Source organism: Rhopalosiphum padi, chromosome 1 (genome assembly GCF_020882245.1).
Source record: "Rhopalosiphum padi isolate XX-2018 chromosome 1, ASM2088224v1, whole genome shotgun sequence".
Taxonomy (NCBI): Eukaryota; Metazoa; Arthropoda; class Insecta; order Hemiptera; family Aphididae; genus Rhopalosiphum; species Rhopalosiphum padi.
In genome coordinates this window covers 39,686,942-39,711,701 of record NC_083597.1, presented here as the reverse complement: position 1 = coordinate 39,711,701, position 24,760 = coordinate 39,686,942, and the positions used below count along the sequence as shown (strand labels likewise).

Genomic DNA, 24,760 nt, shown 5'->3' with positions numbered 1-24,760 from the left:
ACATCTTTTAAATATCTGTAGTATACCTATCTCTCGAAGGCACACAAAAAGATCTATAAACAATTAACACTATCACGAAATACTTTATTTTACATAAAACAAACACACAAAAATACGGGTCTCTATGAATCGCTCACAAGATATATGCGTCTCTCACTCGAAACCCGCACTGACCCCCTACTGTGGTGCTTACGTCCTTAAATATTATTTTACAAGGTGCTGCCTCAGCTCATTTGCTTCATTAGCCTAATATTACGCAATTAAACATTTAACTAAAATAAGCAATATTGTTCCCATTATTATTTGTTGGCACATGCCATATACAACACTCCCTAATGTTATTAAAAAAAAATATGTCCTCATATTTTACATTTAAAACTATGCAATTGTATACAATTATAATATTAAATTTAAAAAACTAGTTGTATTACGTATTTTTAGTGTTTGGAGTGTGGAAAGGTAAATAGGAATAGCATATATTATATTTTCTGAGAGGAAAACTTTTGGGATAGGGTAAAATTTATAATATTTCAAAACTTTCTATAACTGTTGTGACCAGAATTCGTTTTTTTTTTTGTCCATTCATATATTATGTGATTGCTTCATGCTGATTGTCATCAGAAATATTTAGTTATTTTTAATATTTATTATTTAAATGCTTAATTGTAGTATCTCTGTTTTTCATCTTCTTGTTTGAGGTGTTTACACAATGATTATTTTGTTTTGTCTATTGAGCGGTTTTCGAAATTATAGAGTAGGTGTATATTATACATAATATATATATTGTTATTATTATTATTTTTTTTATAAAAGGATGCAGTGTGATGGGGAAAAATTAAAAAGATCGCTAGACGGAGTAAAAAAAAAATTACATAAGTGTGGAGGTTATTGCTGAGTTTACTATTTTATTCATCTCCTTCGTTGTATATTGTGTAGATTGAATCCTCTTGTGGCTGCTAATGTTAATATTTAGTAGTCTTGGTGATGTGTTGGTTGACCGTCGTCGTTTATACCTTTGTTTTGATACCGATTTTATGTTAAATTGGTTTTACATTTTTTTTTATTATTTTTTTTTTTTTTTTTTTTTTTAACAAAATAATATTAGTTAGGTATTATATTATTATGATACATTATTTTTTTTTTTTTTTTCATCTCACTGTTTACATTTTTGTGAAATTGATTTTATAAGTGTAACAACATCAGTAGCTTCTTGGATTAATTTATAATGATTTTATTTGTGCGAAATGGATTATTTTTTTTGAGTATGTATTGGAGATTGTATTGTTTATATTTTATTCATTTATTGTAATATTATGATGTTCGAACGTATTTTGTAGTTGGTCTTACATTGTGATTTTTATATATAACCAATTTCGTTTTGTTAATGTGTAACCAGTCTATTAATTATTTGTTTATTTAACTTCATATAATTATCTTTGTGGAATAGGAGGGGGCATGGTTAACATGTTTATTTTGATAATAGCTGGGTATATTTTATATCCTATGAACCCTATTATTATGGTAAGCATGGTTAACCATGTTATATAAATTATGTCACCTAAGAAATCATCAATAAGTGGTTGTGGTATTTTTTTTAACATTATATCATTAAAGTATTTTTCGGGGTCTCGTATTTGTTTTGTTACGTGAAAGTTAGGAATTTCATCGATCCAATTTTGATTTAAAATTTCCGTCAAATTTGAAAAGGATATACTTTCTTTTTTATTCTCGTGGTTTATATTTAATGATTTAATTTTTGTCCATGATACTGGTAATACCCTTTTGACTGAGTATGTATTTAAATTGTTAGTTTCGCAAGGGTACATTTTTGGTATTAAAATGATATCATTTCTTAATAGTTCATAGTTACACGGAAAGGTTATTTTTATTAAACCTGGGTGATTGTAATTTAATTTAAGTTCTTCTGTTTTGGTTATATTCAATATTTCTTTTTTTATGCTTAAGGTAGGTTGTGGGTTAGTTATGACGTATGTGTTTATTCCTATTTGTTTTATTATTATAGAGTCGTCATCATATTGTTTAATGCACTGGAAATAGCAGTATTGATTAATTATATCTAATTTTTTGTTTTTAAAGATTGCTTCCACACATTTTGGGGAAAGGGTAATATCAGATGAAAATTTTGGAATATAACATAGGTCCGTGATTGGTGGGTCACAGTGTTGTAGGCCGATTCCTGATATTATCCTGTGTTCATCATTCATGGTATTTATCGCTATATATGTTTTTTCTGAGTATATAATGCAAGTAGACTCGTGAAACTTAAAATGAGTTGGAATGTATTGATATAGTTTCCATTTTGCAGATTTTTCTTGGATAGGTATTTTTATTTTAATTAGAATTTTTGATTTTGAAAATTGACATTCGGTAATTGGTAAGTTATAATATGTATGAAAATGTTCTAATGGTATAGTTAATTCATATCCATCTCTTTCGATTGCCCTTATTAATTTTATTAAGTCGTTATACAGTATTTTTGATTTTATGATCCTTGCTGGAATTTTATGTAGCTTACAGTGTAAATGAATATTTGTATCTCTTTCATTATTTGTAAATTTTAGAATTACTGAAATTAAATTGTATGTTATTTCTTGGATACCTTGAATCATATTCTCCTGATTTGTTTTTTCTAGTAAGTTATTTATTTTTTCTTCATTTATAAATTTTGAAAAACTATCTTTTAATAATTTGATATTGTTTTTAGTATTTTTTGTGTATTTATTGAGTTCTGTAGTTATGTTTGTTAGATCTTTATGGTCTGATGCGAAAACGTTTTTAAATTTGTTAATTTGTTGATCTAACATTTCTTCATTTGTGTAAAAAGTTTTTAATTGTTTTTCTGTTGCGACATTACAACAGAAGTGATATAAATTCCCGAAAAATTGAATTCCCCTTTTTGATCTACTGTTTAATAGGCCTTTATTTAAATCTAATGTGTTTGTATCGCTTTCTCTTATGTTTTTATTTATGGTGCTTAATATATCTATTGTTTGGTTGACAATGTTGCAGTAGTTTGTGTTTTTATTTTCACAGTATTTTTCAACCCCCCAGTTATTTTTTATATTTTCCAAATTGTCATCTGGGTAATCGTCTTGCAATTCCTGTGTATAGATTAGAGGAATGCTTTTGTCATATAGAATGGCCTCTGGTACCTCGTCAAAAAAGGCTCCGGGAGATAAAATTACAGCTATATCTTCTTCTGCGTTAGCGTTGATGAGTACTGTAACGACTGTGAGGATTTTAAAAAACATCTAGAACCAAAGACTGAATTAAACATAATTATAAAATAATTTCCTATCGCTCTGTACGTTAAATTATCACCCATATACATTATACATATACCCGAGTACATCAGCAAATATTATTATAATATAATATGTATTATTTTTAGGTATTAATTATTTTTTATAACTTAAACTAGTTACTTACAGTACTTATAACTAAAGTTTACTTCAATGAAATACTTACTTTATAAAATGCAGTATAAGCTTTTAATTTTATGAACACTATTGTCTACAATTTAGTTTTTGGTTTGTTAAAAAAAAACCAAAATAAATGTTAGCTAGTGTTGTGTAAAAATTAACCTTTTTTTTTTTTTTATATTAACTTGCCTAGTGTTAAGTTTGATTATGGTATATTATTTTCCCCTGTGTTTGATACTGCTGCTTCATAAAAAGGTTTTATTCTTTGTACATGTATGATATCTATGGTTTTTTTTCCTTTTAAGATTAAATCTACTTTGTAATTTACGTCAGATATTTTTTCAATAATAGTAAAAGGGCCCCTATATTTATTAGCTAATTTCTTTGATTTATCTTTTTCGTAGAAATCAAATTTTATTAATACTTTTTGTCCCGGTTTGAAATTAATATTTTTGTGACTTATGTCATATTGTTTTTTCTGAACAGCTTGTTCTTTTTCGACAATTTTGGGAATAGTGTCTCTAATTTTTTGAAGTTGCTTTAGTGCTTTAGTAAAGTCAAACAACTCGTCTTCTGTAGTTAATTTATTATCTATAGGTTGGTTTGCTTCTATACCGTGGAGTAAATAAAATGGGCTTACTTTTAATCTCGAACTTGGGCTAGTATTATAAGCAAAAATGATCATTTTATAATATAATGACCAGTCTTTTTGATTTTCATTTACATAATGTGATAAACTATTGCAGATGATTTTGTTCATAAGTTCGGTCATACCTTGTGTCTGTGGATGATACGCACTAGAGAAAATTTGTGAAATACCTAATTTTTTACAGGCATAGTCTACCTCTTTATTTTTGAAATGGGTGCCCCTATCGCTACAAAAATATTTAGGTACCCCGTAAGATGTTATTAAGTCCATTAGAAAACTTATTGTTGCGGCTCCGTTTGCATTTGTAACTGCCTTTGCGAAAGCCATTTTTGTGGCATTACAGGTAGCAACAATGAGGTATTTTTTCCCCCTAGAGGTGGGCAACGGTCCTAAATAATCGAATGTTAGTCTTTGCATTGGCTTCCCTGAAAGTAATGGTATTGGTTGTAGTAAACCGTGGCCTTTGCCTATTGGATTTTTAATCATTTGACAAGAAATGCATGTTTTTATAAAATTTGTGGTGTCTTTTATTATTGTGGGCCAATAATATTTTTGTTTTAATTTAGCTAAGGTTTTTGTTATCCCGAAGTGTCCGCTAAAAACTGATTCATGGTAAGATTTAATAATAGTGTTAGTCATTTTTTTTGGTATTACTAATAGGTTATTAATTCCGTGAGGTGACCAATTTTTAAAATATAGTAGTTCCTGCTTTATTAAATATTTTCTTGATTTTTTAAAATATTTATTTTTTTTATCTCCCAGTAATGATAAAATTATACCGTTGCAAAATTCGTCTTCTGTCTGTAGTGTTTTTAATGTCTCCGGTTTTATATTGTCGGATCTAATTTCGAAATTTGTAGAGTTAGCATTAATTTCGTCTTTATCGTTCTCATATAATATATCTGTTATTTTTGTTGTATGAACGGGGTAACGTGAGAGACAATCTGCCGCCGTGTTCCATGAGCCAGGGCGATGTTTTATTTCTAGGTCAAATTCTAATAATTTAAAAATGAATTTAGTTATCCTAGAAGATGGATTCTTCATTGTTTTATAAAATTGTAGACTTGAGTGGTCACTGAAGACTGTTATTTTCCTTCCTATAAGGTATTCTCTAAAGTAATTAGTTGCAAATACTACAGCCGACATTTCTAATTCTGTAGTGGTGAAATTTTTTTCACCCCCTTTCAATTTCCTAGACGCGTAACTAATCGGGTGTCTTTTTCCGTTTTCATCTTCCTGTTCGAGTATTCCAGATAGTCCTTCTAATGAGGCGTCGGTGGTAACAAAAACAGGGTAACCGTCTTTGAAATGTGCCATAACCGGTGCGGTTGTTATCGCCTTTTTTAAAGTCTCAAAAGATATTTCTTGTTCGTTTCCCCACATAAATTTATTTTCTTTTTTTGTCAAATTAGTTAAAGGACTTGCAATTTTTGCGAAATCTTTAATGTATTTTCTGTAGTAACTAGTGAGTCCAACAAAAGCTCGTACATCTTTAATTTTTTTTGGTATTGGAAATTTTACAATTGCTTCTGTATTCTTTCCGAGAGGTTTTAGTCCAACGTTAGAGACTGTGTGGCCAAGTAATTCAATTTCTGATTTTAAAAAGGTGCATTTATTTGTTTTTAATTTTAAGCCGGTTTCTTCTAGTCTAATAAAAATTTGTTCTAATCTAATTAATGCTTCTTCAAAACTGTTTCCAAAACAACATATATCATCAAGATACGCTATCATGGTTTTATACAAATAGTCGCTAAACACGTTGTTAATGATTCTTTGAAAGATTGGAGCTGAGTTTTTAAACCCTTGCGGTATCCTTTTAAAATTAAATAGTCCAAAATCTGTAATAAATCCTGTCTTATCTTGGTCCTCTTGTTTTATTGGTATTTGAAAATAACCTTGGGCCATGTCGATAGAAGAGTAGTATTTGGCTCCTTCTAAACTTCTAAAAAGGTCCTGTGATCGTGGTATTGGGTGTTTGTCAGCTATAGTCTCGTTGTTCAATTTTCTGTAGTCTACCAAGAATCGGTATTCCCCCTTTTCCTTCTTTGGAATTAAGAAAACAGGTGCAGCGTAACTACTTCTACTGGGTTCAATAATGTCAGCGTCTATCATTTGGTCAATTAATATTTTTAATTTTTCTCTTTGCATCGGAGAAACTCTAAATGGTGGTTGAAATATAGGTTTATCTGATTTTAATTTGATTTCGCATGGTTCTATGTTAGCACAATTTATATCTAGTGGGTCTGAAGTGAATAAGTGTTTATAGTTATTAATTAATTTTAGGGCTTCTTTACGTTGTTTGTTATTTAATTCTTGAGAAATTTTAATTACGTTTCCTTGTTTATCGGTGACTTCATTAATATTTTCGTTATTATATTTTTCTTGCTTAGTTGTATATATTGTTTTTATATTTTTTTCTGCAAATTCTGTAATTTTTTTTATATTTGGCGTATTTGTTTTTACGATATTTGCTATTGTCATTCCTGTGGGAATGTTACTGTGAAGATTTGAAAAATTGTAAAGAGTTATACCGTCTTCATTATTAACAAAGGATGATTCTAATGTTAGAAGTTTATTTTTGGTTAATCGATCAATTGGTTCTATTACGTAACTTGTGCCTATTATATTTGTGTTTATGTCGAAGTTTTTAATATTTATTTTATTTTTCGGTGGAATATTTATATTGTAATTTGATACAATTTTTCCTATATATTTTTGTTTGTCAAAGTTTATGCTTGTTATATTATATTTTGTTCCTATATTATTGTTTTTGCTTTGTGTGTTATAATTATACCATAGTTTATCCATAGGTATTAAGACATCGTTATTTAATTCTAAATTTTTATCTTTAAAATTGATGATTAAGTTATTTTTTATGTTGAAATCATTTCCCAGTAGTATTTTGCAGTTCAATCCTTTGATTACGTACGCATCAATAGAGTACGTGTTCCCATTTATTTTTACCACTAATTTTATTTTGCCTAATTGTTCTAATTTGGTATTATCTGCTCCTGTTATCACAATATCTTCCTCTTTTTTTGCGAGTTCCATATCGTTAACTAAAGACATATCTATGCACGAAATATTAGATCCTGTGTCAATTATTGCATATTTTTCAATACCTTCATGTTCTACTATTATTGATAATACTCTTGTATTGTAATGTTTGTCTACATAGGTGCAGACATATTTATTAATATTTTTTGATTCATTGTTAATAGAGTTATTAGAGTTATTTAGATATATGTCTTTAATTTTATTTGTTTCAATTGCAGAACCGTCATTTTTGTTGTCATTGATAGGATATATATTTTCATCGTTTTGTAAAAGGTTGTCATCTTTTTCTTCGGGTAGTGATAGTATTTTAATTTTTATAGGGGTATTTTGAAATATAAATTTGATCATATTAGAAGTGATATCCCATTTTTTGTTGTCTAAGCCTGAACATATTTTTGGCAACGCTAATTTTTTTATTTTATTTTCTATGCAAAATTGTTTTGTGTTTTCTAGAGTTTTAAAAATATTAGAATACTTAGGTTTGTCATTATAATTGTCTTTTGTAATCAGATATAATAACCATTGATCGTCTGTTTTTAGGTGAGCTATTTCGTTAGTATTTTTATTTTGATTAATTAACTGTTTTATATTATTAAATTTGTTTTTAACTTTTAACGTTATTTCTGGGGACATCGTGAGACATTTGCTGACGCAGTGGCCTATTGCCCAAGTTTTGTCTAGTAAAAAAATATCTCCGGTTACTTCTAAATAGTCACACGCTCGAGTAGCATTCGTATTATTGCTGAGTAAGAAGTTTTGAAATTCTGACTCTGGTTCTGGGTTATTTTTTAAATACATGTTTTCAATTTCTGTTTCGCTTATATCTAGATTTTGATTAACAATAGTTTTATTTAATTTATGATCGTACCATTTTTTAATAAAATGTATATAATTATTTTTCTCTATTCCCTTGATTTCCTTATAAGTTATATTATTTAGTTCATAAGTGTTTATCCGAGTTAGCTGATCCGATTTTTTTTCTAACTCGGACCTTAATCGTTTTTTGGCATTTTACAATTATCCGCGTAGTGTCCTCGCTCGTTACACCTATAGCAAGTAACTCTCTCGGATTCTTTCGCATAGCGGTCTTCTCTATATTTTCCTGGTACTCTTTCTCGACTGTTCTCTCTGCTGTATTGCCGGTTTCTTGTGAATCGTTTTTCTTCGTCTATGTTTTTACTACACTGTTTATAATTTCCTCTTGTTTCCCTGTCTTTATCGTCTCTATGTTTATACGTTATAAAATCTCTGTCATAACCTCTATCTCTACTACTTTCCCTAGAACTATCATAGTTGTTCTTTCTTTCTCTTGAGTATGATCTGTCTCTATTGTAATTGTTGTCTTTGCTATTATCTCTAGAATATCGATTATACGACCTAGAGGGGTAAGGACTATTATCTCTTTTATTGTAATTCCTCTCTTCGCTATCATTTCTCCTATATGGGTATGGACTGTTATTTCGGTACTCGCGTTTATCATCGTCGAAGTCTCTTTTCCTATTGTAACTTCGTCCTCTGTTTTCATTATAATCACGACTATTATTTTTATGTTTATTGTTGCCATCAAAATGTACCGATCTATTTCTTAAAAGGTTTATTTTTTGTATTTCGTCACTTAATTTGTTTATATTTATTTTATTCTCTCGATCTCTAGAGAAACTGTCCTTTATTTGCCTTCTCAATTCATTGTTCTCTATTTCTATATCTTTTGTTTTTTGGTTTAATTGTAATACTTGTTCATTTAGAATTTCTGTGTATTCACTCATATCATCTTTTTTATTTTTTATCCTAAACTGCATCAGTTCAAATTTTTTTAAATTTTCTTTTAAGTTTTTTAAGCTATTATTGTCTTGCATCGAAATTGATTGTAAAATGTTATCCTTTAAACCTTTTAAAATATATCCACAAATATCTTTTTCACTCATGTGCTTATTTACCTGCCTACATAAACTTTCTATTTCAGCTAAGAAACTTGTGGTAGATTCATTTTCCCCTTGCCTACGTTTTTCTAGTTTGATTTGCAATATAGTGTCATGTCCTATGGGTTGAAATTCATTTAAAAAAATTTCTTCTAATTCTTTCCATGACCAATTTCCTTTTTGGTCTTCAAGATTTTCTAAAAAGGTACTGGCTGTGCCTTTTACAAAAATTGAAAAGTATTTTAGTTTGTCGTTTTCATTCCATTCATTAATGTCGCTAATCTTATTATATTGTTTAAAAAATTTTCTAACGTCCTCAGTCCCAGTAAAATTATCAGGTTTAATCATAAGAGTTTTTTCATTCATTCTCCTTTTGCTCGGTGCAATTGGTGGGGGTAGAATAGAGTTGATGCTTAAATTAGGATTAGCTTGATTATTTGTTGAGTTATCTTTGTTGAGCACTATTTCCTGATATATGTGTTTTGAATTTTCGGGAGAAGTAATAGAATCCTCAAAATGTATTAAGGTATTTTTATATAATTGTGTGCTTTGATCTTGAGAGTTACTACCAGATGTGTTTGAATTTTCTAAGATTTTTTCAACTCTATTTGAAAATGAATTTAAACTATTGTTTAAGTTGTCGTATAATGCTAATGATGTTGAGTAAGTAGTTGATGGGTTTTTATTACTGTCTTTTTGATCGGGACTGGAGTCGGATAGCTCAGCGTCTTTCAGTAAAGTGTTTAAATCAATTTTATTAGTGATCGAATTATTAAGAATTATATTACGTTTTTCAACGTCTAAAGAATCATCCACGTCTTCCAAAGTTATAGCTCCTCTTAAATATCTGCTTAGTCTAGATCTTAATTCGGTAGTAGTTCCAGTAGATTTTAGATTTTTATTTACGCAATATTGTATAAGAAATGGTTTTTTGAGAGTATAGATATCTGTTGCAGTATTTATCGTAATAGAAAGATCCGATCTAGGGTCTTTAAGTTGACTCATTAAACTATAAATTTAAAAAATTATTTTAAATAATCCTAAATATATACTTGGTCATATAAAATGTGTTAACTGTAATTAATTAATTACAACTAAAATTATATACTTAATTTATAACATTTTTGAAATCCCGAAAAAGGTAATTAGTAAAAGTTTTATTAGATATATTGCAAGAAAAATTTATTTAGAGTGTTCACACAGCCAATTTATACTACTAGATTAATTATATTAAACTATAAAACTAATTAAATAATTACTACCCTCACTAAAATTAAAATATAATTAATTAACGCTAAAAATAATCTTAAAAAAAAAATATTGATAAATGAAGTATTTGTAAATATAGATCATGAATATATCAGTTATAACCAAACACAAATATTCACCTCGAGTGTGTAAAACACAAAAATTGTGGATCCAATTGGTCGTAGTCTTCCTGCCGTGAGAGTTCAATCTGATAAAGTTTAAAACGCGATATGTGTAAAAGTAAAACACACAAAAATGACTTGTATTTAATCAACACAAAAACAAACAAAAACACAAATGTTCAAAAGTAATTCGGGTAGTGGATTACGAATGACGTTGGGCGCCACTGTAGTATACCTATCTCTCGAAGGCACACAAAAAGATCTATAAACAATTAACACTATCACGAAATACTTTATTTTACATAAAACAAACACACAAAAATACGGGTCTCTATGAATCGCTCACAAGATATATGCGTCTCTCACTCGAAACCCGCACTGACCCCCTACTGTGGTGCTTACGTCCTTAAATATTATTTTACAAGGTGCTGCCTCAGCTCATTTGCTTCATTAGCCTAATATTACGCAATTAAACATTTAACTAAAATAAGCAATATTGTTCCCATTATTATTTGTTGGCACATGCCATATACAACATATCATATTTGAAACTTCACAGGTTTTACAATAATTTTCTATTTACTTAATATTCATAATAAAATCATACCAATAGAAATACAATTTGACAAAGTTTTAAATACTAATTACTTTTAGCAGACAAGATAACACATAATATAACATAACATAGGGCTGGACTCTTTTCGCCCAAATATTTTAAACTACCTTATAGATTTGTTTTAAAAATATAATAAATTTAAAAAAAAAAACTATTAATCATCAAATTATTGTTATTTAATTTATAATTTATAATAATTAAATATTATCGTTATAATAAAATCATACCTGCAGCTAACCGCTCCTGATTTATATATATGTTTATGTATATATCTAATTCGTAATAATAAATATTATATTAAAGCTCGGTGCTCATCAAGGGGTTAGATTAATTATTAAATATTGGTTCACATCCTCCCTTGCCATTTGGAGTGTAGCCTTTCATACATGGAAATTTATCAACCTTGATTATTGTACCGACAATGGGTGACGTGGAATTAGCAGGTCCGACTGGAGGTGGCTTTGTTGTCTGGCCGCGATAGTACATCGCTTCCTCATAAGGCCTCATGTAAGTGGTATGGTAACTATGATAGACACAGTGTGCATTCGACATAGAAGCAATGACAACGATGACGATAACCACAGAAATAGAAAGATTAAACTGAATTTTCATCGTGTTACTAGTATATTATTTATACTACGCGATAATTATCTGTCTATTATCGGACGGAACTTTTAATATTATGTAATATAATAAAAAAAAATTTAACGAGACTTTTAAATTTTTGTACTATCCAGAAGACAAGCAACGAGCGTGCACACTACTGGAGCAAATCGAACACTGACTTCGAAATATGACTAGCTACATCTATATAAGCTTTTATCTAACGTATAATTATTTTATCCTTCAATCAAAAATGTACAAGGTCCACAATTATACACGTTTTTCCAAAGGAAATATATGACTGATTCATCATTAAATACGCATCATGTACACATTATTAGAATAATAACTACCTTTAAAAATATCTAAGAAAAAAATACCATACAAATTACATTTTAATATAATATTATGTTGTGATGTACATTATTATACACATACAAAGTGTATTGTTTTCATTAAAACCATTTACAGAGTTATAATATAAGTACAGTGAGAACGTAGATTATTTTAAAGATTAGTATACTACAATTACAATTACCTACTAGTTTAAATACAACATCTATTTTGGAGTTGTATAAAACAATTAATAAATGAATATTTATATATATTTAAATAATTCTTAAACTACTCGTGCTAATCATTTTGATGGATCTTAACATCGAAATTTTCAGAATCATCGTCATAGTACATAGTGAAAAAAGCCTTAAACTACATACATTAAAAACATATTCAAACTTTATTTACCAAAAGTACCAACTTAATCCAATTAGTATCAGAGTGAATCCCAAAAAATAAACCAAAGAATTTTTTGTACTTCTTTTTTTTTAAATATATACACAAACTTAAATTTAAAAATAATTTGATATATTTCAATTAAAATGTTAAAAACATTAGGAACATTGCATTAAACTTTCAAATAGTTTGAAATTTTTAGTGCTTTTTAATACATTGCATTTGTTTGATTGTATAATATAAATTTATCTTAAATTATTATTTTAACTTAAAATAAAAATGAACATAATGCAGCTTCGATCATTTTTGTACGTAAATATACCACGTGAATTAAGAAGAGCAAACACCTGACCCTCGATGAAGCTCACGTTTGTAATGGGCCAAGTGATGCCATCCTAAAGTTATCTTAAGTAGACTATGTCGCGAGAGTAATCATTCGAAAATACCAAGTAGTAGCTTTACGATTTTATTATGAAATATAACCTAGATGGCAATATGGTTCGCACAATATATCCTGTGATCATTACGGACCGGTTCGTATTATCTGTAACCGTCGTCGGGTACAATGTGTAGGTATCAAACGAATAAAATATGTAAGCATAATTTCGTAATGTTAATTGTTAGGTATAAATGCTATTTAATATAAATGTGCACAGCGAGCTACAGTATTTAACTCACTTTTTCTACTTGAATCCGAGAAGAGTACACTTTACTAAGCGGAATAACCGGATCTGACCTATCCAACGTGTATTATTATAAATCATTATAAACATACGGCATCAGGCGAATTTCACTAACAAAAACAAAAATTGTTGAAATACGCAACAACGAGTCTGCGGCCAAGTTATAGACCTCAGGTCAAGGAAAAAGGGAACGGAGATGCCACATTTAAGAAGCCACGGCATATTCAAATGAAACTAAACATTGAGTCCACAGCATCTTTACGCCACGCGCTATCACATGTACTTTTATACTTGAACTAATTTAATGAACAAACAAGTTTAAAGCTCTATTGACTGAACAATCATTTAATCATTTTGAACCAACAACTGAAGAGACGGAAAGTAGGCACGTTACATAAGATACACGTAAGCGAGACTAAGAATATTTAAATATGTACATGAAAACATAATAAATATAATATACAAATGGTCATATCTAAAAACAGTGAAACAATCGCCAAGTGAAAAAAAATTGAATATACATGGTGTTTATTAATACGGTTAACTCGTTGTATTGAAATTATACTATAATACTAATAAATTACTATATACAAAAAAATATTGAAAAAAAATAATTTTATTTATATTATAGACTATAGTCAAATTCTAAGCTCGTTGGGTTTCTACATGAACATGTCCAGTGCGGTCTATTATATACTTAATGAGTAACTTAAAAATTAAATAAGCTTAACCGTAACGGTCAACACATCTATTTACTTATGAAATATACTGCAATGGCCAATGAGCGATTCGTAATACTTATAAAAATGTCGTAATACTAAAACAAAATATTTACTTTCAAAAATGACATTGTACACAATTCGCTTTACATTTGAATCATATTATTTAAAAATTCACATATAATAATACGTATAATTAGGCCAATGGAATTTAAAAAAATATCTAAATTTAATATATTAGAACTATCTAATAAAAATATGACTGCTTTTGTTAATAAATAATGAGATATTTAATCTGTTTTTCATTCCCATTTTCTTTACACCAAACCGATTATTTTCATGAATATGTCTTAAAGATTTATTTATTTATTTATATGTACATTAATTTTATATTTAAAATATATTCGAAACTTCGTAGAGTTTTACAATAATTTTCTATTTGCTCAATATTCACATAATCATACCAATGGAAATAAAAGTTGTATAGTTTTAAATAATTCAATAGTTTATAATAATTACTTAGAGCAAAAAAAATAACGCATAAAACATATTGTAGATATCTAATACGTGATAACAAATATTATACCAAGCTCAGGACTTTTGGGGTGTTAGATCAATCAAAAAATATTGGTTCACATCCTCCGTTTGTATTTACAGTGTATCCATCTTGACAAGTAAATTTTTTAACATCAATTAATGTACTAGGTCTTACATTATCATTTCTGGTCGGATACGAAGCAGAATATCCAACAACTCCAGAATCTCCTGATGAGGGGGGTGGCGTAGTTGTAGATTTGTTGCGTTCGTTTATGGTTTCCAAGCCGTGTTTTTTCATCGGCTGCACCATAGTCATTTTCTCGTTAGACGTTGTATAAGGGGCGATCTTCTTGGCTGTTGCTTTGACAAACGTCCTCGTGGTAGTGTGATTGAAGGACGTAGGTGGGATCCGAATGAAACTCCGGGCGACGTTAGTCGTGGGCGTTTTTACGCCGTCAATATGAAATTTTTGCAAACTTATATTAGACGACTGTCTCACATTAGGTTTGATTAGCGTTGAGCGATTATAGGCCACTGGATTTTGAGGGATATTCCTTGCGTTCGCCATAAACACGACGACAATAATGGCGACGACAGCCGAAATAACGAGATTAAAAAGAATTCTCATCGTGTTACAAGTGTATTAATTGAATACGATAATGAATTGTTCGTTAACGGGCGAATTTTTAATATGTAATGTAATAAATGAAAAATTTAAATTTGTCCGTTAAATGATCGTATTATCCAGAAGACGCACACTATACTGGAATCAACTGAATACTGTTAATGGCTTCGAGATGTGACTCTGTAAACCTACCATAATATGAAATCTTATTATTTTAGCCTTGAATTAAGAAGTTATAAGGTAAGCCGTTAAACGTGTATTTTAAGAAGAAACTATCTGACCAATTAAGCAGTCCGTTAAATGCGCAGTATTTACACATCATTATTAGAATAATATCTACGAAAAAAAACACATAAATTACATTTTATTATGATATTATGTTAATTTATTTATTGATGCATATTTTATTAATAATAAAATAAATAAATTTTATATGAAGTTTATATTGAGGTAAACGTTTTAAAATATATGATGATGTGTAATGTACTAATGTTTTTATTATAACAATTTGCACTGTTATAATATAAATACACTGAGATAATACATCAGTTGAAAAAACAGTTATTTTGAAAAACAGAGGAAAGGTTTACTTCTCAAAAGCACCAAATAAAATCAATTTGCTATCAGAGCTACCCTTAAAATTTAAATGTTTAACTACTTTTTTTTGTATATAGGCATAAAAATAAATTTAATATTATATTTGTGGGATTTGCAGAGGACGTAAAACATACCAAAACATACTACTTTAATAAAATTGACATTTTATGTAGTAAACAATAGCCTAATATAAAAAACCATATGGTAATAAGTAGAGTAATTTTCAGTGATTTTTTTAAAAGTAATAATTTTTTATATAGTAAAATATACGTAATTTAAATAATACATATATAAATATTATGATATTTAATAATAATAATAGGTCATTGATTTAATTAAACATACATTAAGTTTCTATTATATATATATATATATATAAGATTATAACCCTAACCTATCTATATATAATAATATTGATAACTAATCAACAAACGAATACATATGATTATGGATTTATGGTATTATTAGAAAAAATAAACAAATTATACAATTAAACATTTTTAAAAAAGAGAAAATGAAATTCTATGTTTTAAAATACATATTCAATACATATTTATTCATATAAATTCTAATTTTACTCCGTTTTTACACAATAATTAAGCACTTTAAATCAAAATAAATATACCTAGTCGCGTTTTATTCAAGACCGAAGTAATATTTTTATTATTATTAATATTATTAAACTGCGACTTGTATTATTAAATATATTGGTTTATTAGCCATAAAAAGTATTTTTGATATAATTATTATAAATTATAATATTATACCTTTATATTCTACACGAAAAAGCGCGAAATCCTCATAGATTTATTTTCTAATATAACGATAATAATAATAATTTAAAATATAATAATATTTATTTTTCTTATATTGATATTTATATTATACATTTATGTGTAAATTACACAAAAAACTCTTGAAAATGTATTGAAAAAGACAACCGTTATTTTTGATGTATGAACACGCGTTCAAATATCTACTCCCGACGCGTGGACGCTTAACAAAATACTTAGCTTAAATGTTTAATAATTATTATATAATATACTATGTATAATTTTTGTGTTTTTTTTCATAATTTACAAATAACGAACACAACGTATACACGTATTATACATACACGTGAACGCCGATAAGGGCAAGGCACACAACCACACACACACACACACTCATCACACACATATACACGACCTAACATAACTTAATATATAATAATATTATGATTTAGGTATGTTTACGTTGTGCTTAGGTTCGTAGACGAGATTCGATTTTATCATATAATTACAATATTATAATATTATATACTATACGCGTAGATCGCTGTAGCCACTGTAGCACTGTGTAGAGTGCGTTTAAGATTTGTATAATTTAAGTAACCAAAAAAAATAAATCCTATTATTCCTATTGTGTACGCAATAAGATAAATCGATGTAATATAAAGCAGTTGAGTTGATAATATACTGATGAGAATGATGATTTTATATTATGACATTATTATAATAAAATAAACGAAATCAAAGTGTATTATTCGAATAACGAGTTTTGATTTACTTGTCCGCACCAACTTGCAGCTGTGAACACCATAGAATATACAATACACAGGCGTGCTCACTGGTCACTGCTCACACACATGCCTTTTATTGTACCAGTTGCATTAGCCTGTAAACTAAAAACTTATGGTGTAATGACGTGTACATATATAGCCTATACGTTACGCCGTCCAATCACTGATGAAAATATCCACATAGTTGAGCAGCAATAGAGATTTGCTTCCCGTAGAAGGAAAAATTTTCACCACTGGATACATTACTTAGATTTACTTAGATTATTCAAACAAGAACCGCCCTTTTACCATTCAACGCTAAACGTGTTTTTAAAATTTCAAGTTTTAATATGTATTGAAATCGAAATTCAAACGAGGAAAAATTAGGTTATTAAATTAGTATACATTAAGTCACTAAGGATATTATATAAAAATTTAACAAATTCAATTTTTATTTATACTTATATTATAGATAAGTAAGAAAAATAAATATTATATAATATATTGATATTATTTATCTATATATATATATAAAAATGGAGCCAAAAATGTATAACATTTCATAAATTGAGAACGGCTGGGCTGATTTGGCTCAAATTTTTTTTTAATCGCTCTTAATTGCAAGGAGAAGGTTTTTACGAAAAACAATTTTGGAAAACCGCTTTGTAAATTTTTTTTTAAACATTTTTTTGATGATTGATTTTTTGAATTCCGGAATACGGAATGTTTTTTCGAATTGAAAAAGCTACATCAAGCTTTAGCTTATAAGAGTATAAGAGTAGTGAACTCGTTTTTTCCATATGAACATTTATATGTGATCTACTATCTACTTAATGAATAAATAAAAAATAAATTAGGTTTACCAAAAGTCCGTAATACATAACGGATGCACTTGTTTATAAATGTGAAAATATGCTGCAATGGGTGTTTCGTGGTACCTATACAAATTTAGCAATACTGAATCAGAATATTTTTTTTTTTAATAATGTATACATTATGCATAATTCACCTTATATTTAAGTAATCGTTTTTAAAAAAAACACAAATCAATACGTATATATCATATTTGAAACATCACAGATTTTACAATAATTTTATATTTACTCAATATTCATAATAAAATCATACCATTAGAATTACAATTTGATATAATTTTGAATAATTTGAAATACTTACTTGTAGCAGAAAAAATAACACATAATATAACATAACACGGGGCTGGACTTTTTTTCGCCCAAATATTTTAAAACTACTTTATAGATTTGTTTTAAAAATATCATAAATTAAAAAAATAAAACCATCAAATTATTGTTATTTAATATATAATTTATAATAATTAAATGTCATTGATTTAATAAAATCATACCGACTAATCGTTCCTGTTTTATATTTTTGTATATTTTGCTCATCGTACTTTATAAAAATGTGGTTAAAAGTGCTATAATATTTTTGTGCAAAAAGGTAAAATAGTTTTAAAATATTTGAGCAAAAAGAGACGTGAGTAAAAAGCAAAAAGTCTTTCTCAAATGCGAATTGTCTTGCCCCATAATATATTATAAAACTGATTCTTAATAATAAATATTATACTAAATTTTAGCTCTTATAGTTAGATTCGTCATAAAATATAGTTTCACATCCTCCTTTGTCATTTTCAGTGTATCCATCCGGACATCTTAAATTTTTAACATTGATTATTGTACCGAGAATGGGAGGCGGTAGTGTACCACTGTAAGCACTTCCGCCTATGCTGCTTGGGAACCCTGGCACTGGAAATGTAGGCGGTGGTGTCTGCTCTTGGAATATGTTGCCTTCGGTTACAGTTTGTACGCCGTGATTGTACGTCGTTTTCTCATTAAGCCTCGTGTAGGTGGTATGGTAACTATGATAGACACAGTATGCATTCGACATAGATGCAAAGACGACGATGGCGATAACCGCCGAAATAGAAAGATTAAACTGAATTTTCATCGTGTTACTAGTACATTTATAATGGTACGATAATGAATTGTATATTAAAGAACGGAACTTTAATATAAAATATAATAAATAAAAAAGTGTAATGTAGCCGTTAAATTTTCGTACTATCCAGATGACAAGCAATAAACATTCACACTACTGGAGCAAATCGAATACTGGCTTCGAAATATGACCAACTACATCTATATACACTTTTATAGTTTTACATGACCTCTAATTATTTTAACCTTGAATAAAATAATTACAAGATACATTTTTAAACGTGTATTTGCAAAGGGAACTGGGAAGTATCGGACCACTTTAGCAATCCAGTAAATACGAATTATGCACACATCATTGATAAAATTACTACACCTTTAAAAATATCGAAAAAAATCACTCATTTTATATTTTATTATAATTTGATATTGCACGTTTTATAAATATATGAAGTGTATAATTTTCATTATAACAATTTGCAAAGTTATAATATAAGCACGGCGACAGAATAGATCAGTTCAAAAATAGTAGTATACTACTCATCGTAATTACCTACTAGATTAAATACAACTTCTATTTTGGAGTTCTATAAAACAATTAATAAATGAATATCGATATATATTTTAATAATTCTTAAACTGCTCCTGCTAATAATTTTTATGTATCTTAACATCGAAACTTTCAGTCTTCATCACAATATTACAGTGAAAAAGCGTTAAACTAAATATTCAAACTAATCAAACTTATTGACTAGATAAAAAATGTTATTTCAACTTATATAAAAAGTTTAAAATGTCTTATATTTATAAATAGCCCAAAAAGGGTTAAAAAATATTTTAAAAATTTTACCAATTTTATAAAATTGGAACAATTTAGATATTAGATAAAAATATCTCTGTTAATTTGGATTTTAAGTTGCACCAAAAAAAAAAAAAAATGATTTTTATCCAGCAAATAATTTTTAATCAACATTAATTTTATAAAAGTTAAAAAATAAAAACTTGCGTAAAAACTACTATTAGTAGTGTTTAATATAAAGCATATAAACGTATATCCTTAGTAAATTATTCAAGCGATTTAATTTAGTATATTTTTTATAGCGAAAGAATTATTTATATGATCAATATATTTACTGCAATTCATATATTTGATTTTTTTTAAATTGATACATCGATGTTCATACTATAATATACATTAAATTATAATTTATGGGAACGAAGTTATAATAAGCTCAGGAAAGTTTACCATCGGGAGGGTTTACAATTTTCATCCACTTATTGTAATATACATGTACGCTATTGGGAACTTCGAATGAAATTACAATTCTACTATTTGTATTATTTGACGTGATTAGTGATTTTTGCAAAACTGTTCATTATTTTTACATTTTAATAGCAAAGTATATTAAACCAATTTTTAATCTATTATAATTATATATAACAACTACATGCGTGAATTTTTTATTTTTTATTTACAAACAATATTATTCTTACAACAATTAATTTATTAATTTATTTGTATTATTTGTCTGATATCAATATTAACATACTCGTATTTATTTCATTTTTGTTATCATATATTATAATAATCTGAAATTCATATTATTAAACTATTAATATTCTTCATTAATCTGTTTATCTATTATTTGTTTTAATTAATTTTATAGACACTTAAAGATAATAGTTAGTGTGATAAAGTTATTGATAATGCTATGTTTATGAGTAAATATATTTTATATTATAAACTAATATAGTAATATACTATCAATAATTAATATATCTAATACTTAACTTTATAATAGTATAATTATTATTAATTTATTTACTTATTTACTACGATTATCTTATATCACTTATAATTATTAGTTTTTTGATTATTTAAATTGTTTACCTAGCTATGTATAATCATAATTATTATAGGTACTATAGGTAGGCATACGTTTTGTAAATGTAATTAGTAAGTATACTATAATATGCTCGCCATACTTACATATTTAATAATATACCATAAACCAGTTAAAAAATGTAGTGTAGACAGTAAATAGTCTAACCAGATTCGGGCATTATACTGTCCCAGAACAGTTACTATAAATACTAAATACTTAGCCCTACAATTGTACACGCTCTCGAAGATGTTTGATTCATAGACTAGTGTTAAGCCAAAATACTTAACTGCAAGAGAGAAGGGTATGGGGATATCATATTGGAAAATATTAAAACACGGTGTAAGTCTAAAAGAAAGGTTGTTATGAATAGATTAATTTTAAACCAATTTTCTACTCGGACAAGGTGATTTTTGCAAATTTGTCGTGACGATGAGAGGATTATTGTCAATTTAAATTATTATTTTGTCATCAACGTAGTCAACTACTGATTAGGAGTAGTTGATTGGTAAAAAAACAAAATAAAAATATATATTATCGGTATATAATTATTCAATTATAATTTGTATAAACAAATACAATTTGTATTTTTATTTACATTGTTTAATTATAATTGTTTATAAAATATTAAAAATTAAATTAGAGTTGTATAATTATTTTGTATGTTGGTAAAACTGTATTATGTACCTTTTTTGATTTTTTTTGTCTCGGGAGATTTATCATTTATGAAATATTATTTGAGAAAATGTTCAATTATTAAAAATTGAACATACGTATTTAATGTTCAATTTATTTAATGAACTGCAAAACTCGATTTCTTTGTCAGTATTTTACACTTTTTTTATACACATTTTTTAAGTACCTGAAGAAACTCACCGGTTAAATACACAATGTATAGTTAAAAAATATATTTTTCATCGACAACCCATCTTTGTTTATTATTATATTCCATTATAGTCTACGGATAATGTTTATATTTAATAACTATAGATCTAAGTGCATAACTCGTTCACCTTGTCTACCCTTTCCACTCATCACAATTGTATAGACTACACATAAAAATAGATTAAAAAATAACAACATCCTTCAAACACTTTGACGTTTAATATAACGAAATACGGACAAAAGTGTATGCACCAAAAAGTATTCGCATGCACGCACAATTAATGTCTACGAAAACTCTGTTTATTTTAAAACTATAACAACAAAAAATAATAGATTTGTACGTTTTCGTTACGATATGATTACCTTTATTTCGAATTTGATTATCGGACTGTTCGGCTCCGTGTACGTATTGTACGCGACGGTCTTTCTGTCGATCACCTATTACTTTTCAACGTGCACTCACGATAAATGGCGCAAGCTGAATGTGCCCTACACGCCGCCCTTACCACTGTTTGGCAACTCGGTGAAAATGATGTTGACCTTGGAGCACCCGATAGACTTTTTCGGCGGGATTTACGACCGATTCTCGGGCGAAAAGCTTTGCGGTTTCTACCAAATGACCACGCCGTTCCTGATTCGCGATCCGGAGCTGATCAACAGCATAATGGTCAAAGACTTTTCATACTTCACAGACCACGGTATAGAGACTAATCCGTCTATCAACATATTGGCAACCAGCTTGTTCTCGTTGAACGGTAATCGGTGGAGAACGATGCGACAGAAACTCAGTCCCGGGTTTACATCGGGCAAACTGAAGGACACGCATACACAAATCAAGGGATGCATTGACCAACTTATGAACGCCATCGAAGACAAGTTGAAAACTTGTGACAATTCGAACTACGAGAGATAGTTGGTAATTTCGCGACGGACGTCATCGGAGCATCGGTTTTCGGTCTGAAATTGGACACGATAAAGAACGGAAATTCGGACTTCCGCAAGTTCGGCAGAAAAATATTCCAGGCAAACTTAAAACAAATCTTTATCCAGGCTCTGGTGATGCTCTGGCCAAAACTGGTGCTTGCTCTAAAGCTGCAACAGTTTCCGGAAGATGCATCTGAATTTTATGTATCTGTGTTCAGGGAAGTCCTCGAGTACAGGAGCCGGAACAAAATCGTCAGGAACGATGTCACGCAAACCCTGATAAAAGCTAGGAACGATTTGGTGTTAGATAAAGACGGCGATGTCTCGACGTCTGAAAGTATACTTACCACACATATTAACATAAATATACACAATAATAATATAACACAATTAATATAAATTATGCCATCAACTATATATATATATATTTTAAAACACTATTAAATATTTATTATCTTATATTATTGTAAAAAATATAATTCTATACTCGCAATGATAAACATATTATTATTATGTTTTAAAAAACAGATTTTAATTTACAGACAAATGGACCGAAATGGACATAATCTGGAACGCGATACTAATGTTTGTGGCTGGTTCCGAAACGGTTTCTACCTTGATATGCTTTTGCTTGTACGAGTTGGCGTTGAACAGAGACGTCCAAGATAGACTGCGCGAAGAGATCGTAACAACGAAAGCGAAACACGGTGGACAGCTGAACAGCGACTTTTTAACTGATCTCCGTTACATAAACATGGTTATAGAAGGTATGATAAATAATAATATATGTAATTATTATACGATATCGATACTCTAATTTAAAATTGTTTTATATTCATAATTTGCATTAGATCAAGTAATCAGGTACGCGACAATATACAATTATTAATCTTTATATTTTGTATATTGCGTAGTGTTATTATAGTGCAGCAGTGTATAAGTTGCGTCCCGCATTAAAAATAAATAAACGACCTGATAAATAACTAAATTAATAAATTAATATAGCATAATTTGGCTCGTATACTTTCCTGGACAATTGTTTTTTAATCTCAAAACTGCTAACATTGTTACTCAATTAATATATATATATATATATATATATATATATATATATATATATATTTATTAATATTATATTTTTATTTTTACTTTCTTGATTTTTAATCAAGTATGGTAATTGAAATGAAAAAGCCTGAATTTTTAAAACATCAAGAATTTTTGTTATATAGAAAAATGATAAAAATATAACTCAGTTGTAATGAGTAGGTGGATAATTAAGCTAGCTTTAACATAAAATATTAATGACAGAGATCGATATCACACCCGAGCGATATAACGATTTGAATGCATGAATACGTCTGCGTGAACAGTCCCGAAATGTCTATTTTTTAACTTTTCTCCAAAACTATTATACCTAAAAAGTTGGTTAATAGCTCATTAAAAAGGGATTATCAAGTAAATACAAAATGTGAGATTAAAAATTTTCAAAAAAAATTATTTAATTTTTTACAGTTAAAAAAATAATTATTTTTTTCTAGATTTTCATTTGGCGTAGTAGATTACCGAAACTGGAGAACGGATTTTGTTATTTGGGGTCTTGTTAGATTCACATTGGCTAGGAGAAGTTCTGTGAAGATTTTCAGAACTTTATCTTCAATCGTTAACATATTATAAAGCTATAAAGCTGAAAACATAAAAACGTCCAAAATGTATTTTAATTTTTTTTGAAGTTCTGTATAGTGAATTAACTATAAAAGATAAAATTCTGAAAATCTTCAATACACTTCTCCTAGCCAATAGGTTTTCTCAAGTTAATAACTGAAACACCAGTTATAGCTGCCTATACAAAGGTAGTCATTACTCATTATTACAACATTTACAACCGATAATAGAAGTGAATTAGAAACAGTAAAATTGTTTACAAAGCAATATTTTATTTTTAACCAATTTTTTTAAATATACTTACAAAATATGATACGCTAAAACATAAAGATTTTCTGCCGGAACTTAACATTTCAATATT

The 24,760-nt window shown here is 28.2% G+C and overlaps 1 protein-coding gene and 1 pseudogene across 1 annotated transcript; one reads left to right on the top strand and one right to left on the bottom strand.

Annotated features, from left to right (window-relative positions):
- Nucleotides 1-1,136: 1,136 nt before the first annotated feature.
- On the bottom strand, nt 1,137-15,144 carry LOC132917206 (uncharacterized). The gene is made up of 2 exons (XM_060977824.1): nt 10,457-15,144; nt 1,137-3,272 (listed from the first exon to the last, which is right to left on the bottom strand). Exon 2 carries the CDS (start codon nt 3,270-3,272, stop codon nt 1,431-1,433), a length of 1,842 nt encoding a protein of 613 aa, XP_060833807.1. The 5' UTR covers nt 10,457-15,144; the 3' UTR covers nt 1,137-1,430.
- A 6,898-nt stretch (nt 15,145-22,042) lies between these two features.
- LOC132931922 (probable cytochrome P450 6a14) lies at nt 22,043-23,790 on the top strand (annotated as a pseudogene).
- Nucleotides 23,791-24,760: the final 970 nt, after the last annotated feature.